Source organism: Thamnophis elegans, chromosome 2, assembly GCF_009769535.1.
Source record: "Thamnophis elegans isolate rThaEle1 chromosome 2, rThaEle1.pri, whole genome shotgun sequence".
Classification (NCBI taxonomy): domain Eukaryota; kingdom Metazoa; phylum Chordata; class Lepidosauria; order Squamata; family Colubridae; genus Thamnophis; species Thamnophis elegans.
The window spans coordinates 13,714,154-13,729,611 of NC_045542.1; the positions used below are offsets into that span (position 1 = coordinate 13,714,154).

General features: G+C 41.0%; 1 protein-coding gene across 1 annotated transcript; it reads left to right on the forward strand.

Moving 5' to 3' along the window:
- Nucleotides 1-268: 268 nt before the first annotated feature.
- Nucleotides 269-13,869, forward strand: LPAR2 (lysophosphatidic acid receptor 2). The gene is made up of 2 exons (XM_032211293.1): nt 269-1,001; nt 11,992-13,869. Exons 1-2 carry the CDS (start codon nt 269-271, stop codon nt 12,291-12,293), a joined length of 1,035 nt encoding a protein of 344 aa, XP_032067184.1. The 3' UTR covers nt 12,294-13,869.
- The last annotated feature ends 1,589 nt before the right edge of the window (nt 13,870-15,458 follow it).

The window sequence follows — 15,458 nt, forward strand, 5'->3', positions numbered from 1 at the left end:
TCATAATTGTATCATGGGAATACTTGATGGTTGGGATTTTCTTGAGTGGAAGATTGGTGAGTAAATTAAGTCCAAAGTGGGCAGAGATCTTGACATTGGCTAGAGATGTCTTTTATCCTCTCTTTAAAAGTTAAGATTGTATAAACAAAAGTCTTCATTTCTGTCTCTCTCTCTCCCCCCCCCCCTATTTTCTGTTCTCTCTTTAAAGGCTCAGATTGTGTCATTTCATTTCTCCCTCTCTCCCATCAGGACTTGACTGTTTGAAAAGATGACTGTGTGCTATTATAATATGACAATAGAGTTCTTCTATAACAACAGTGGGAAAGAGCTATTCCATGAATGGCGACCCAAGGATATTTTGGTGGTTGCCCTTGGCTTGACAGTCAGCATCATTGTACTGCTCACCAACTTGCTGGTCATCACAGCCATTGTTATCAACAAGCGATTCCACTATCCTATCTATTACCTCTTGGGGAATCTAGCTGCAGCTGATCTTTTTGCTGGGATTGCATACATGTTCCTGATGTTCCACACTGGGCCAAGGACAGCTACGCTCTCCCTCAAGACTTGGTTTATCAGGCAGAGCCTCTTGGACACCAGCCTGACTGCCTCAGTAGTCAACCTTTTGGCCATTGCAGTAGAGCGTCACCAGACAATCTTCACCATGCAGCTCCATAGCAAAATGTCCAATCAGAGGGTAATTATTCTCATTAGCTGCATCTGGATAACAGCCCTGCTACTGGGTCTTATCCCTTCATATGGCTGGCACTGTTTGTGTCAGCTGAATGATTGCTCTACGATGGCTCCTCTCTACAGCCGCAGGTATTTGACCTTCTGGGCACTTTCCAATCTGTTTATCTTCCTCATTATGGTGGTTGTCTACACTCACATATTCATCTACGTCAAGAGGAAGATGGCTCGGATGTCTAAGCATACTACATTTCACCCACGCTACAAGGAAACTATGATCAACCTCATCAAGACAGTCATCATTATCCTCAGTAAGTAAAAGTAATCTATGTCCAGTTTGGCTTCAATCAAAGTTTCTTTATGAACACAGGCAAATGCTTGTTCTTTTCTTCAGCAAGACATATGAATCCATACATACGCAACACATTTCCATTTTAGGATAACATCATTTGTAGAAGTACAGAAAAAGTATAAGAGGTACTGAGTAAAAGAATTAAAGACAAAAGAAAAGGGAATTAAATTTAGTTTATACAGGTATGGCACGATGGCTCAAAGGTTAAGAAGCTGGGTTGTTGGTTGGAAAGCTGACAACCTGGGTTCGAGACCTGAGTGTCCCATGATGGAGTGAGCTCCCGTCCTTGCCCTAAGTCCTACCAAACTAGCAGTTCAAAAGCATGCAAATGTGAGTAGATAAATAGGTACCACTTTTGTGGGAAGGTAACAGTGCCGCTACATGATGCCATGTTGGCTGCAGAAATGTCTTTGGACAGAGCTGACCCAATGGCCCTTGAAATGGAGATGAGCAGCACCCCCTGTAATTGGCAATGACTAGCAGAGTAAAATCCACAAAGAGTCCTTTGCCTATACAGGTCCTTCTCACTTAAGAATGCTAATTGGGGCTGGAAACTCCATTGTTAAATGATACAATCATATAGCAAAAGGATCCAGTGACTGAGTTGCTTAGTGATGGCAATTCCAGCAATCCCTGTTGCTCTCATTAAGCATTGACTGTGTAGGTATTAAGTAAGGACCTCACACGATTGTGACTTGCAACTTCCTTCCAGCTTCTCCTTTGACTTTCTTTGCCAGAATGCAGCAGGGAAGGTCACAAATCTCAATTATGGGACAACGTGACAACCCTAAGTACAAGGACCTAGTGTAACTTCCACTTCTTCAATGCTGTTGTTAAGTTTGAATAGTTGCTGAACGAATGGTCGTTGAAAGAGGACCACCCCTATGAACACCCTTCACTTTATGACTTCATGACGTTGTGTCTGTACAAACCATAGTTGCTTCTTGTCATCTCTTGAGAATCTCATCAACTTCTTCTAACTGTGACTTTTTCAGTTGCCTCCTCCTTCCCAATGTGTTCATTCGACCTTTGTGTATTAGTTTTGCAATTCAGTCCTCCTTCATTCTCTCTAAAGGATCACTCACTCTTGTATTCAATTCCATAGATGGCATTCTTGACCTTGTGTGTTCTTGTTTACCACGCTGTTGCTAAATAACTCCTTCCAGGCACATGTCTTCCATATAACATAATGTTCTTCTATTCAACCAGTTAGCTTCTTTTGTTTTAGAAGGAACATATCAGTAGATAAAAAGTATTCCTCCTCCAGGGTTTGATTTTTATGGGAACAGGATGTTTGGAACATCATTAATACGAGCAGAGCTAGCATTTTCTCTTCACATGTCATCCTAGACATGATGGTGGTTTCAGAAGACAGGTACATAAGAAAGTAATTCTCTCATTTTTTTAAAAAATGGAAATACTGGGGACTGAAGCAAGAACTTCCATATTTAAAAGATGTAATCCCATCAAGGCTCTTTGAAAAATGGTTGATGTTGGAATCTTTTGAAGAAATAACTTGAGAGCCAAAGCCCAACTAGAAGTAATCAGAACAACTGGCTTTTATAGTTCAGTAAATCTGCTTTATATATTTTTTTTCTTTCAGTGTGTTATTTGAATGGATTATTCTGCTGTGCACAAGAAAAGCAGCAGGAGGCTGTTTTGCCTTAGCCGAAGTTACAGGGAACTGAGCCATATTCTAACTGATAATTGCTCAAGCTGTATCATTCCCTGAGGACTAAGAGACAGCCAGAAGAATGCAGGGGGTTGCTCCCTCTGTTATGATGAGCTGTCTTGGCTTTGTGTGGATGTATGTGGAGGTGTGGCAAGGTTCCTGCTGGGAGAGAGGATGAAGGAGGAATGCATGACTAGACCAGAGGGCAAATTAACATCATTTCTCAAATGGAAACCTGAACTGTTCTTCCTTTTGCTATGGATGGATGAAGGAAAGAAAGAAGGAAGGAATGTGCTTTTCTTAACAATTTGCATGTGAAGTAGAAAAAAAAATTAGATCTGTATTGTACTGAGTATGGCAGCTTTGCGGCTTGCTTTGGCTGATTATTCTTTTTAATATTTGAAAGTTTCAGCCCAAGCTCTTTTCATAAATTTCAGTGGGGTTATTAAGTAAACTGTCCCTCAGCTGCAAACTCTTGAGCTATGATACTTTGCATGGGCGTTGTGCATGTCAGCCTGACTGCCGCATTACTGCTGCCAGCTTCAGAGACATTCAAAGAGGTATTTCAAAGAGGAACTGGCATTTTTTAAGGTGAGGCCAGCCAGTATATGCTAGTTGTGCGGCTCCAGATTGTCCCTTGACATCAAGCCCATTTATCCACGTGACAGTAGCTGTTGTGGCTATAACAGTTGTAGGCCCTATCATCTGCCCCATCGTGCAAGACATTGCTTTCAGATTGGAATGCCTTGATTTTGCTTTATTGCTGTTCTTTCTTAATGCCATCTACTGTGTTAGGCCACAGGTAAAGGTTTCCCTCACACATATGTCCTAGTTGTTCCTGACTCTAGGGGGCAGGGCTCATCTCCGTTTCAAAGCCAAAGAGCCAGCGCTGTCCCAAGACGTCTCCGTGGTCATGTGGCTGGCATGACTACATGCCGAAAGCACACGGAATGCTGTTACCTTCCCACCAAAGGTGGCCCCTATTTTTCTACTTGCATTGATTACGTGCTTTCAAACTGCAAGTTTGGCAGAAGCGGGGACAAGTAATGGGAACTCACTCCATTATGCAGTGCTAAGGATTCGAACCGCCAACCTGCTGACCTTTCTGATCGACAAGCTCAGCATCTTAGCCACTGACCCACCACATCCCTTCTAGGTAGTATTAAGCCATACTACCACCAATAAATAAAACCAAGAAGTAAATGCAAATTTCCCCTAGAATTTATGATGCACAATGTTTACTGTTGTGAAAAATTAGCTGAACAATAAAATAGATAATTAAGGAAGAATGACATTTAGAAGAAGCCAAAAAGCTGGGTTTACATGCACAGATGCAGAGAAGTGTTATGATTTTTTGTTTTGTTTTATATAAGCTCAGCCGTTTTTATTTAACCATGGTTTCTGAATTAGTGTGCTGTGTGAAGTGAGCAACCCTGGTTTAGTGCGATATACAAATTCAGTGATGGTATGGTGGCATTCAAGAAGTACTATGCTTTGTTTAAGAATAGGCAAAATTATGTGGCTTCTTCATCCATTATTTGCAGAAATGAATTGCAGTTATGGGGGTAGATAGAAGCCTCCACTCTTCTTGAGATACAGTAGAACGGACTATGAATGGGTCATGGCAGAATTTGTGTTATGTGAAAGTATTCCCATAAATGTTCACAATAATTAATTGTGTTTATTTGATCCCTAAATTGTGACCACTTAGCAATGGTGTACTAAGTTAAATTCATTTTATAAACTGTGATTTCAGGTTGGATTATTTCAATAAACCATGATTAAAATTAACCATATTTTTCATTTTGTACACAATAGTAAATTGTGCTTAGTTAAAAGCAGGAGCACTTCTGAAGTCATTGCAGCTGCATCAACAGAGCGGAGAGTTGAACTAGAGGACTCTTCTAAAACATGAACACTAAAAGATCATTTAGCATTTCATCAAAATAGAGGGTGCCTTGAAGTGAAGACCAAAGTTAACCCAAATGAAATACCTAAAAATGGGTTACTAAGATGTTAGCAAGAACGGTCCTTTTTGTCTATGTTTGGATTTCTGGTGTAAGTATATACGCTGTATGTTAATACCACAGTTTTTAAAAGGTGCAATATTCTATGTCTTCAATAAGAGCTACTTTTTATACATGGAGGGGTATTTCAGTATCAACCAGCAGAATCACTGTGAGATGGGCAACTATTCAAACTTCCTGACACTTTCTTCTTGGATGTAGAATCTTTATAATAGGAAATATTCAAAAGTGAACTCCTCCCAAAAGGGCTTAGCTCTACCTTATTGTAACAAGGGCAATTTCATTGGGAAAAAATACTGTATTTTTCAGAGTATAAGACGCACCATGATTTTGAAGAGGTAATTTAAAAAAAAAACAGTTTTTGTACTCTGCAGGCCTCCCAAGCCCTCTGCACACCTCATTTTTGCAAAAACAAAGAAGGGGGTGAGCATGCAGAGGCTTTGGGAGGTTTGTAGAGTGCTAATGGTGGCGGGGGTGGTGGTGGCCCATTTTTTGCTTTTTTTGCCTTCCCCAGCCCTCAGGTGTACTTCGCAAGCCTCCCAAACCCTCTGCATGTCCATTTTTGCAAAGAGGGGTGCGGTTTCGGTAGGCCAAAAATGCTGTATTCAGTGTACAGACACACCCAGATTTTCACCCTCTTTTTTGAGGGAAAAAGGTGTGTCTTATATTTTTAAGAGTAAAGAACAATGAAATAACCACATCGTTCATAATAAGACTAGTTGAGACAAGCTCATTGGATATAATCCCTGAAGGCTGTAATCCTATCTGAGGTGGGGGAGGGTGGGTTAGGTATCGTTCAGTTTCTCGGTTTGTCATATTTTCCTTGGCAAGGCTGGAAAGAAAATACTCCTGCTTGGAGAGAAGAGTCCATCCCATCTTGGACTCAGGAGCCTTCAAGACCAATGGATAAAAAAACCATAGTCCCCATTGGCTGAGAACTCTGCTATGTTCATCTCCATTCTAATTTGGTGAGAAATTTATGGCAGCCTTGAATCTGGTTTAAAAGGTTTCTCAACCTCCAATAAACTAGTGAAGAAGAAAAAAGCCCTTTTCTTGCTTTGCTAGGCTCAGGTTGTATGGCTAAGGAAGCTTTAAAATATCTAGCTTTGGAGTTCTCCAAGATTACTTTTTGCGTAAGTGACTTGGCAGTACATATCTGCCAGTAATCTTCCTGAACTCAGTAAGATTGTTTTCAGTTGTATTATCCTATTAATAAAGTAGTAAATAAATTGTATATGGTTTTAATAATTAAAAACATGAGCAGGGTACAATACTGTCACAGATTGAATGATAGATACTGAAGTGTTTCTAGGACAAACTGAATCTAAGAATTTTTCAGCAAGTGGGTCTGTCTGTCTTCTCCACTAGTGTCCTTCCTTCCTTTGGGACTCCTTGGTCTTCTTGAATCAGTGGAGGGATTCTATTCGGGAGAACCGGTTCATAACTTTCTAAGCAGTTGGGAGAATCGGTTGTTGGAAGAAATCTCATTTTGTTTTTTCCCCACTTTACAGGGCTAATCCTCTAAGGAAGGCAGGAAGGAAACATTCTGGTGTTGTTTCTAGTCTAATCTTTATTGCCCTGCTTACAGAAACTGTCCCTCTAGTTAACCCTTATTACATTGTGAGAGCTAAGGCGAAGCTCCCATTGACGTGAGTGATGTCAAGTTAGCCATGCCTATCCAGTCACATGACCATCGAGTCACGCCTACCCAGCTTGTCATTAGGGCAGAGAACTGGTTGTTAAATTATTTGAATCCCACCACTGTCGTGAATGGTCTCAAGTCCCAGGTCTTCCTCAGTCAGAGCATCTCTTTTACAGATAGTCACCGACTGGCAACCACAATTGATACCAGAATTTCCGTTGCTAAGCGAGGTGGTTGTAAAAAGAGTCATGCCCAATTTTACAACCTTTCTAGCCAGGATTGTTAAGTGAATCAAAGTTGTTAAATGAATCCAGCTCCTCTATTGATTTTGCTTAGTGAAAGTCATCTGGGACGGTCGTGACTAGCAACCATGCCCAGGTTGGACACTGCAACCATCATAAATATGTACCAGTTGTCTAATGTCCAAATTCTGATCACGTGACGGTGGGGGATGTTGCAGTGGTTATAAGTCCGTAAGTGACTTTCTTCACTGGCATTGTAACTTCGAGTGGTCGTTGGTTGTAAGTCAAGGATAACCTGTAATCATTTAAAGCCCTCCATAACCTTTTATGGTGCTTATACCAATAAAGAGCTTATAAACAATTATTGAGGGGGTGGAATCGCCTCCCATCTGTGGGTGCTGATTAATGTTTGGGGCCTTGCCCCTTTAGCCCTTAAGGGGGTAGCTTAGTAGCATTTTTCTTTGGTGGAACAGAGCCTTCTCGTTAGAGATCAACTCGTAGATATTATCTGCCTTCTGGGGGGAAATAGAAAGCTCTTCTAGAGGGCTTTTGGGTTCTCCTTTGTGATGTTTTAAATTTTTAAAAAAAAAAAATATTTTAAACACATAAACACATCAACAGAAACAGTCACATGACTTAAAACAACGTAGGAACAAGAAGTTCCATCGTATATCATACAGCAGTTTGTTGTATTGGTTTCTTTGCAGTTAGTGTTTTCCCTTCTATACATTTCTATCTTGCATTCATAATCTCCTTATTCGTTATCCATTTTTATGTACAATTCTATATTTATTTATACTTAGCTATTTATAACCAAATATTGTTTACCTATATTGTGCTTTATATTCGTGCTGTCATTTATTCTCTTACATACAATTATAGGTATACATTCACATAGTTATTCTTTTTCTTTGCCATTCTTATACTATTGTTATTCCATTTAAAAGGTTATAAGGTATAGTTTGGATTGCTTTGTTTACCATCCCTAGTGCCTGTTGTAACACCACCTTAAGGGAAGGAAGAAGGTGAAGGAGAGGAGGAAGGAAGGAAGTAGAGAAGGAAGGGAGGGAGGAAAAAAATGTGATGTTTTAAAATATTTATAGGGTATTTTTGCTGGATTATTTTGTTTTACGATTGTAAGGTGTCTTACATCTTACAATTGGGGCAGGATATAAATCTAATTAATAAATAAGGTAAACATGTTTTCACAACAGATTTGGGAAAACCAGAGTTACTCAAAAGCCAAAGGCCGGATCACTATGTCTTATAGGTATGCTCCACTGCCTTTTAAAACCGCTTGATAGCTCTGGAAAGGCATGGCACGACAAACCACGCTCGTCAAAATCGCGGTGATAAAATCGCGGTGCTAAAGCCGCGACGTCATCACCGCGCGTCATCACCACTGTGACAACAGCGTGGCAACAGAAGGGCACTTTAAAACGGCGCCGCGGCAGAAAGCCGATTTCAATTAAGGTAAGGGTTAGGATTAGGTTTAGGGGTTTGTTTTAGGGTTAGGTTTAGGGTTAGGTTTAGGGTTAGGTTTAGCGTTAGGGTTAGGGTTAGGGTTAGGTTTAGGGTACTAAGTGCTTGGGAATGCGCGAATTTGCCCTCCGCGATTATGTCATCGCGGTAGGGTCGCGTTTTTCTTTAGCGCTTCGAACGGCGCGAATTAGTCTTCCCGCTTATGTCTCCGTGGATAAGGGCTTCGCGGATTTGTGGTGGAACCCTGGAAAGGTAGCTCCTAGGTGGGCTCCCTTTGGAAAGCAGATGAAATTGAAGCCGCCAGGGTGGCTTTGTGAAATGAGTGATCAGCTTATAACATTAGGGAGAAGGCCATTCTAGGTGCGGTACGTAGGGTTCAGTCGAATAATGAATGTGAAGCTTAAACACAATGGGAACAGTAGGAATAGAGGAATGAACTGGGATGTATAGCTTGTGTTATTCAATTCCATGCGGTGTTTGGTTCAATATGCTTTTCTTAAAAAAGGAGTTAAGACCATCTGAAGATAAAAGATGGAAAAATTGGATTCCTTTAAAAAAAAAAAAAAAAAAAAACCTTACGGGTAGTCCTTGGCATACAACTGTAATGGAGCCTGCCCATGTGACTGACCCAATTTTGCAACCTTTTTTGTTTAGAAAATGTCCCATTTTAGCAACTGAAATAATATACCAGCAATGAAACATTTTGCACCTGCCATTTCTAATATTTCATATAAACTTAATAGTTTTGCTAAAATCCTTTTCGCTGCATATCAGTTATCGTGTCTAAATTCTACATCATGCAGTCTAAACGAGGACCCAGATTGTTGGGGGCAATATGCTGACTCTGTAAACCTCTTAGAAAGGGCCGGAAAGCACTGGGAAGCAGTGTATAAATCTTGAGGGCTGTTGCTATTTCTGAGCTCTGAATTGGCTGCTCAAAATCCTTATAGCTCATCCTATTCAAGGTCAAGGAGGAAGAAGCTGTGGAGGCCAGTCACATTTGGCCCATAAACGTCTGCTTGTCCTCTCATGTCTCAGAAGAATGTTTAAAGTTAGAGCCATTTGGCTTTCGACATATCTAGAGGGCTGCCAAGTGTTAAACAGTTCCTCTAGATCAGTGTTTCTCAACCTTGGCTACTTGAAGATGTCTGGACTTCAACTTCCAGAATTCCCCAGCCAGCGAATGCTGGCTGGGGAATTCTGGGAGTTGAAGTCCAGACATCTTCAAGTGGCCAAGGTTGAGAAACACTGCTCTAGATATAACTCTTGTTTTCAAAATATATATCTTCAAAGATTTTATTAGCATTCGTGAATCAAACAAAATGTGTACCTGGAAAGGAATCGGAGCTGCACCCTGACACACCCAAGAAGTGTGTCCTTGTATGGCACCCAGAGTCTCCGAGAGTGGGTTTGGTGGCCATATAAGCTTCCTTAATAAAATAGTAAAATAAAATGTTTCTCTCCTTATAGGAAAATAAGCAGGCAACCAGAAGATGTGATTAATAAACATAGTTTTGATTTGCATTATGGGAACATACTAAGAGTCCCGATGGATCATGCAATATGCCTGTGTTATCCAGCATTCTCTCCTGAATTCTTGTATACATTATGGAAAAGTAATAACCAACTTTAGCTATTGCTCCCTAGTAGTAGATATTTAAGGTTGTCCTGCATTGATTCTGGAAATAGTATGTAACAGCCACTAGCTCTTGTTGGTCTAACATAAGATTTGATTGATTTCATTCATTGATTATGTGCCATCAATTCATTTGTGACACTTAGCAATCACACGACTTTCTCCGTGAAGACCTGTTTTTTCAGGTCTTTTTCAGGTCTTTTCAATGACCTGAAAAAGACCTTTTTCAGGTCTTTTCAACGATGTACTCATTGCCACTGCAATCCCCCTTTAGAATTTTCTAAATTGATGGTTATAACACTGAATTAGGTGGTTTCATCAGAAGTTGGGAAGAAAGAGCTTTTTTGTACTGATTCTGAATTTTCTCAAGAAGAGAGAACTGGTTTCACGTTCCACTAGTATGAGAGAAAACGTTTCTTGCCCATGTTTTCACTTTCTTCCATCATCCACCTCCTTTTCTAATCTAAACTAAATCAAATTAGACCCAGTTCTGTCTAGTGGTTAAGGCATCAGGCTAGGTGCCTTACCAGGAGACTGTGAATTCTAGTCCCACTTTGGCATGAAAACCGGCTGGGTGACTTTAAGCCAGTCACTCTCAACCGAACTCACCTCATAAGATTATTGTTGTGGGGAAAATAAGAGGAGGAAAGAGTGAGTATTAGTTATATTTGTTGTCTTGAGCTATTTATACAAATAATAAATGCAGGATTTTTTTAAAATCCAGAAATAATTAAAAAGCCCATATGTGATAGTCTTTTAAATCATTTTGGTTGTCTGTTTTGGAAAGATAATAGGTGGAAGTGCCAGAATATACATTCTTCCTTTCTTTGAAGAGGGACTCTGCCTCCTTGGGTCCAGGACTAAATACAATACAATAGCAGAGTTGGAAGGGACCTTGAAGGTCTTCTAGTCCAACCCCCTGCCTAGGCAGGAAACCCTATACCGTTTCAGACAAATGGTTATCCAACATTTTCTTAAAAACTTCCAGTGTTGGGGCATTCACAATTTCTGGAGGCAAGCTGTTCCACTGATTAACCGTTCTAACTGTCATGAAATTTCTTCTCAGTTCTAAGTTGCTTCTCTCCTTGATTAGTGTCCACCCATTGCTTCTTGTTCTACCCTCAGGTGCCTTGGAGAATAGTTTGACTCCCTCTTCTTTGTGGCAACCCCTGAGATATTGGAACACTGCTATCATGTCTCCTCTAGTCCTTCTTTCTATTAAACTAGACATACCCAGTTCCTGCAACCGTTCTTCATATGTTTTAGTCTCCAGTCCCCTAATCATCTTTGTTGATCTTCTCTGCACTCTTTCTAGAGTCTCCACATCTACACCGTGGCGACCAAAACTGAATGCAGTATTCCAAGTGTGGCCTTACCAAGGCATTATAAAGTGGTATTAACACTTCACGTGATCTTGATTCTATCCCTCTGTTTATGCAGCCTAGAACTGTGTTGGCTTTTTTGGCAGATGCTGCACACTGCTGGCTCATATTTAAATGATTGTCCACTAGGACTCCAAGATCCCTTTCACAGTTACTACTGTTGAGCAAGGTACCACCTATACTGTACCTGTACATTTTGTTTTTCTTGCCTAAATGTAGAACCTTACTCTTTTCACCATTGAATTTCATTTTATTAGATAGTGCCCAATGTTCAAGTTTGTCAAGATCCTTCTGTATCTTTAGCCTGTCTTCTGGAGTGTTGGCTATTCCTGCCAGCTTGGTGTCATCTGCAAATTTGATGAGTTCCCCATTTATTCCCTCATCCAAATCATTGATGAAGATGTTGAAGAGTACTGGGCCTAAAACAGAGCCGTGGGGTACTCTACTGCATACTTCCTTCCATGTAGTTGCAGCTCTGTTGAGGACTACACGTTGAGTGTGGCTGATCAGATAGTTACGAATCCATCTGGTGATGATGCTGTCTAAATCTTAGCCTCCAGCTAGTCTCTCCCTCCTTTCTGGCAAAAGTCTAACCTAGTCTTTCCTGATATGCTGTGACTGGAGTTTCCAGAATCCCCATCCAGTACTGAAGCTATAATATCTATATATTTGAAGGTGGTTAGGCTGGGGAAGCCATGAATCAGGTAATATACTGTAGTTATCAATGCACCTTCAGCATTCAGAACAAGTTGGCAGCAGTATCTTCCACTTCATATCTCTCTCCTTGGCGAATGTGCAGCCGCTTAAAACCTTGTGAATTGCTGTGGATTTCTCTTTTTTTCATAGATTCCTCTCTCCTGTCTTAGGTGCCTTTGTGATTTGCTGGACGCCAGGGCAAGTGGTTCTTCTGCTGGACGGCCTCGGCTGCAAGAGCTGCAACGTGCTGGCAGTGGAGAAATACTTCCTATTGCTGGCGGAGATCAACTCACTCATCAATGCCATGATCTACTCCTACCGGGACAATGAGATGCGAAGCACTTTCCGGAAGATCCTTTGCTTTGCCTGCCGCAGGGTGCCCAAGTACACCCCTGCCTCAATGAAATCTAGCACCTTAGAGCACCGGATCCTTTCTCAGAATGGGCATCCAGTGATGGACTCAACGCTTTAACTTTGCAGTTTCAGGTTGCTCTCTACTGATTGTCTGAAGCTGTTGGGTTTGATCTGCAGGTGGCCCTTTTGTACGAAGCTAGTAAACAAGGCCTACAAGGCCTGGACAGTTTTATTACCTGTGGACTGCTTGGGGGGATAGAGGGCTGCAATCTTGATCTATAGCTCCACGCTGCAACGGGGGTGTGTGACCTAGCAGAAGCTGTTGTACTGAAACTCTTGTTGAATCATGTCTGGAATACAGTGACTGTCAGTCAACTGAGCTATGGAATTAGTGCATTTGGCCTGTTACAGGCTTGAGAGACACTTTAAACACTCTGCTGCATTGAGAACCAGTTCAGAATTGGTTTCCGCCACAGCTTAAAGCCTTTTCTTTTTCTCCTTCCACAGGCTAACAAGCAAAGTTTGCTGTATCTCTATCTAACAAACCATGGGTGGCCCCTTAAGATAAACTTTATTTGCTTCTTAAACACAAATAGTTGGACAAACTTTGCAAACTGGTGGAACACAAATACGGAGGTACATGTGTATGCATTTCTTGTGAACTGCTCTTTTTAACCGCTGTGTTGGTTTAGTTGAGGGATTGTATCAAAGCACATCTCTGAAATGCTTCTGTGAAGAATGAAGAATCTTTCTCCTGGTTTTTTCAGCTGCTACTCGCTTTTATGTTAGCATGGCTTCTCTCTGGAGATGCAAAAATCTATACTCTGTTTTCTGTACTGAACCCTTAAGAATTTGTTGCAAACTGAACGAGCTTTTCTGCTAAACGTTTATTCCTCCCCCCCCCCCAATCTGTATAACTCAGGGAGATTTCAAATCAAGATGAACACAGTATCAGCTTTACCTAACTTCAAGGTAAATTTTAGGCAGCGAGAAGAATTATACAAACTCGGATCTGATAGCACAACAGATGCATGAAATAATTCAATGCATAAAGACCACTTTTTAACATACCCTGTGATACTCAAAGGTGTTGCGAAACAGTTTAGGTAACCACTAAAGCACAATTTAATATTTCAGGTAACTTTCCAGCCATGGTTGATTATGTTCACATTTCCTACTCTGTGGAAGAAAATTATGTTTGTATTCTTGATATTCGGGTGCCGTGTCCCTACAGATTGTATCTGCTCACGGGGTTGTCATTTCACAGAGATTAGCTGTGGCAGCGTGTGCTGTTTAGGAAATTGTTAAACAGCCTCCTCTGGGGCCTTGAAATGTTCCATGGCAGATGTTCCATATGAGATTCCTCTGTGGTCACAGGATGGAGGGCTTCTCTCAGGCATTGGATGAGGTCTAGAGCTTAAGGTTAGGGGTTCCAAATCTGGCCTTTAAAAAATCCAGATAATCATTAAGATGACAGCAAGGACTTTTTTGTATGACTTTGTTGCCATCAAGCGATGGTCTACATTTTCCCCATCTAAACGTGGCTATTTGAGGTAGATCTCCCAAACTGAAATCCCTGAAAAAAAGGACCTCAGAGTTTCTGACAAGATCCAGCCATCTGAAACAAGAAATTATCTTAGTGACCAAGAAATTAACATCTCTGTATTTTTATAACAATGTACTGACTCTCAAAAAGCGCCCAGTGCCACCATACAGTGGCTGACTTAAGACTATACTATGTTATACTTTTTCCATGGTTTAATGAATAAACAGTTAACTGGGCTTTCAGCCTTAAACCTTGTTTTTAGAAATAAGACTGGCTTAATGAGTTGTGTTTTGGGAGGGAAAAATGGTTTGGGCCAGAAGTGGGTTTCTACCAGTTCGCACCTATTCGGTAGAACCGGTTCATCAAATTTACCGAACCGGTTAGAAGAGGTTCCGCCAGTGGACCCGGAAAGCAGGCCACACCTACAGAAGAGGTTCCAAAATTTTTTGAAACCCACCACTGGTCCTTGGATATGATTATTCTACACTATCATGCTCATATTTATAAAACTCAGTGCCTCTGTGAAAGGTAAGGATGACTACTGCATTTGTGGTGCAATCAGAACATTTTGTGTGTTGAAGTTGTTTTAACGCAAACCAAAGATGCCTTTTAAAAAACAAGTTTACATCATATTCTTATGCATGCCAGTGCTGTGTGTGAGGTAATTTAAGGTGGTTCTGACAAGTGTCGTCGACATCTTCATATCCGGTCACATGGGCGGCAAGCCACTCCCATCCGGTCACATGGGTAGCAAGCCACTCCCACAAAGGAAACCACACCCACAGAGTAGGTTTGAACAATTTTTGAAACCCACCACTGGTTTGGGCTTAGACAAAGACTGCTCTTACAGTGCCAAATATGACGTTAGTCCCAGCTACTGATGTCGTTTGCTAGATTTCCATCATTGGGATAGGGTGAACAGTGGCACTAACTGTGTTTCTAATTCTGATAGTAACAGTGGGAGAGTTTTGAATTAGTTTTCGTGACCTTTCATATTCATCCCTTTCCTTTAGGTGCAAGTTGGAGCTCACTCCTCTTTCAGCATCTCGCTGTGTGGTCATTGTTGTTTATCTTCTTCTATATTTCTTAATGTGATAGTCTGATTCAAAGTCCAATTATCTCCCCTCACCCCTATTTGTCCATAGAATTATTCAAACTTTTAAAACAACCACGAAGAATTTCATACTTCCTTTGACAATAGTCAGTTAGCCTATATTTGTACGTAATGTGGTATTTCGTTAAGTGCAGGCAGAAGTGACTACGGAGATTCTCAGTCATCCAGGTCATTGATTGTCCCAAAGGTGCTTTTTCAAGAGGCAACTGGACTTTCTGGTTTTTCTTTGAAGACATTTCGCTTTTCATCCAAGAAGCTTCTTCAGCTCTTGACTGGATGGTGGGGAATGGAAGGAATGCAAATGACCAGCTGTCTGCAAGGAGTATAAATCCTTCCATAGCCCACCATCGAGTCAGCTGAAAAAGCTTCTTGGATGAGAAGTGAAACATATCACATTCGTTCTGCACATTTGGATGACACCACATTAAGGAAAGCTACCCTATAACCAGTTATGGCCATCTGCCTTGTTCCTTTCTTTTCTCTGTAGCCTCTTCCCTCATATCTTTTGCATTTCCCCATAGTATGAGGTTCCTCATTGTTGGACTTTTGGAGACAGGAAATAATACACAATATATCACATTTGAAAAAGGCAGCTGGGAAGCTTTAACATGCTCCAGCTGAGC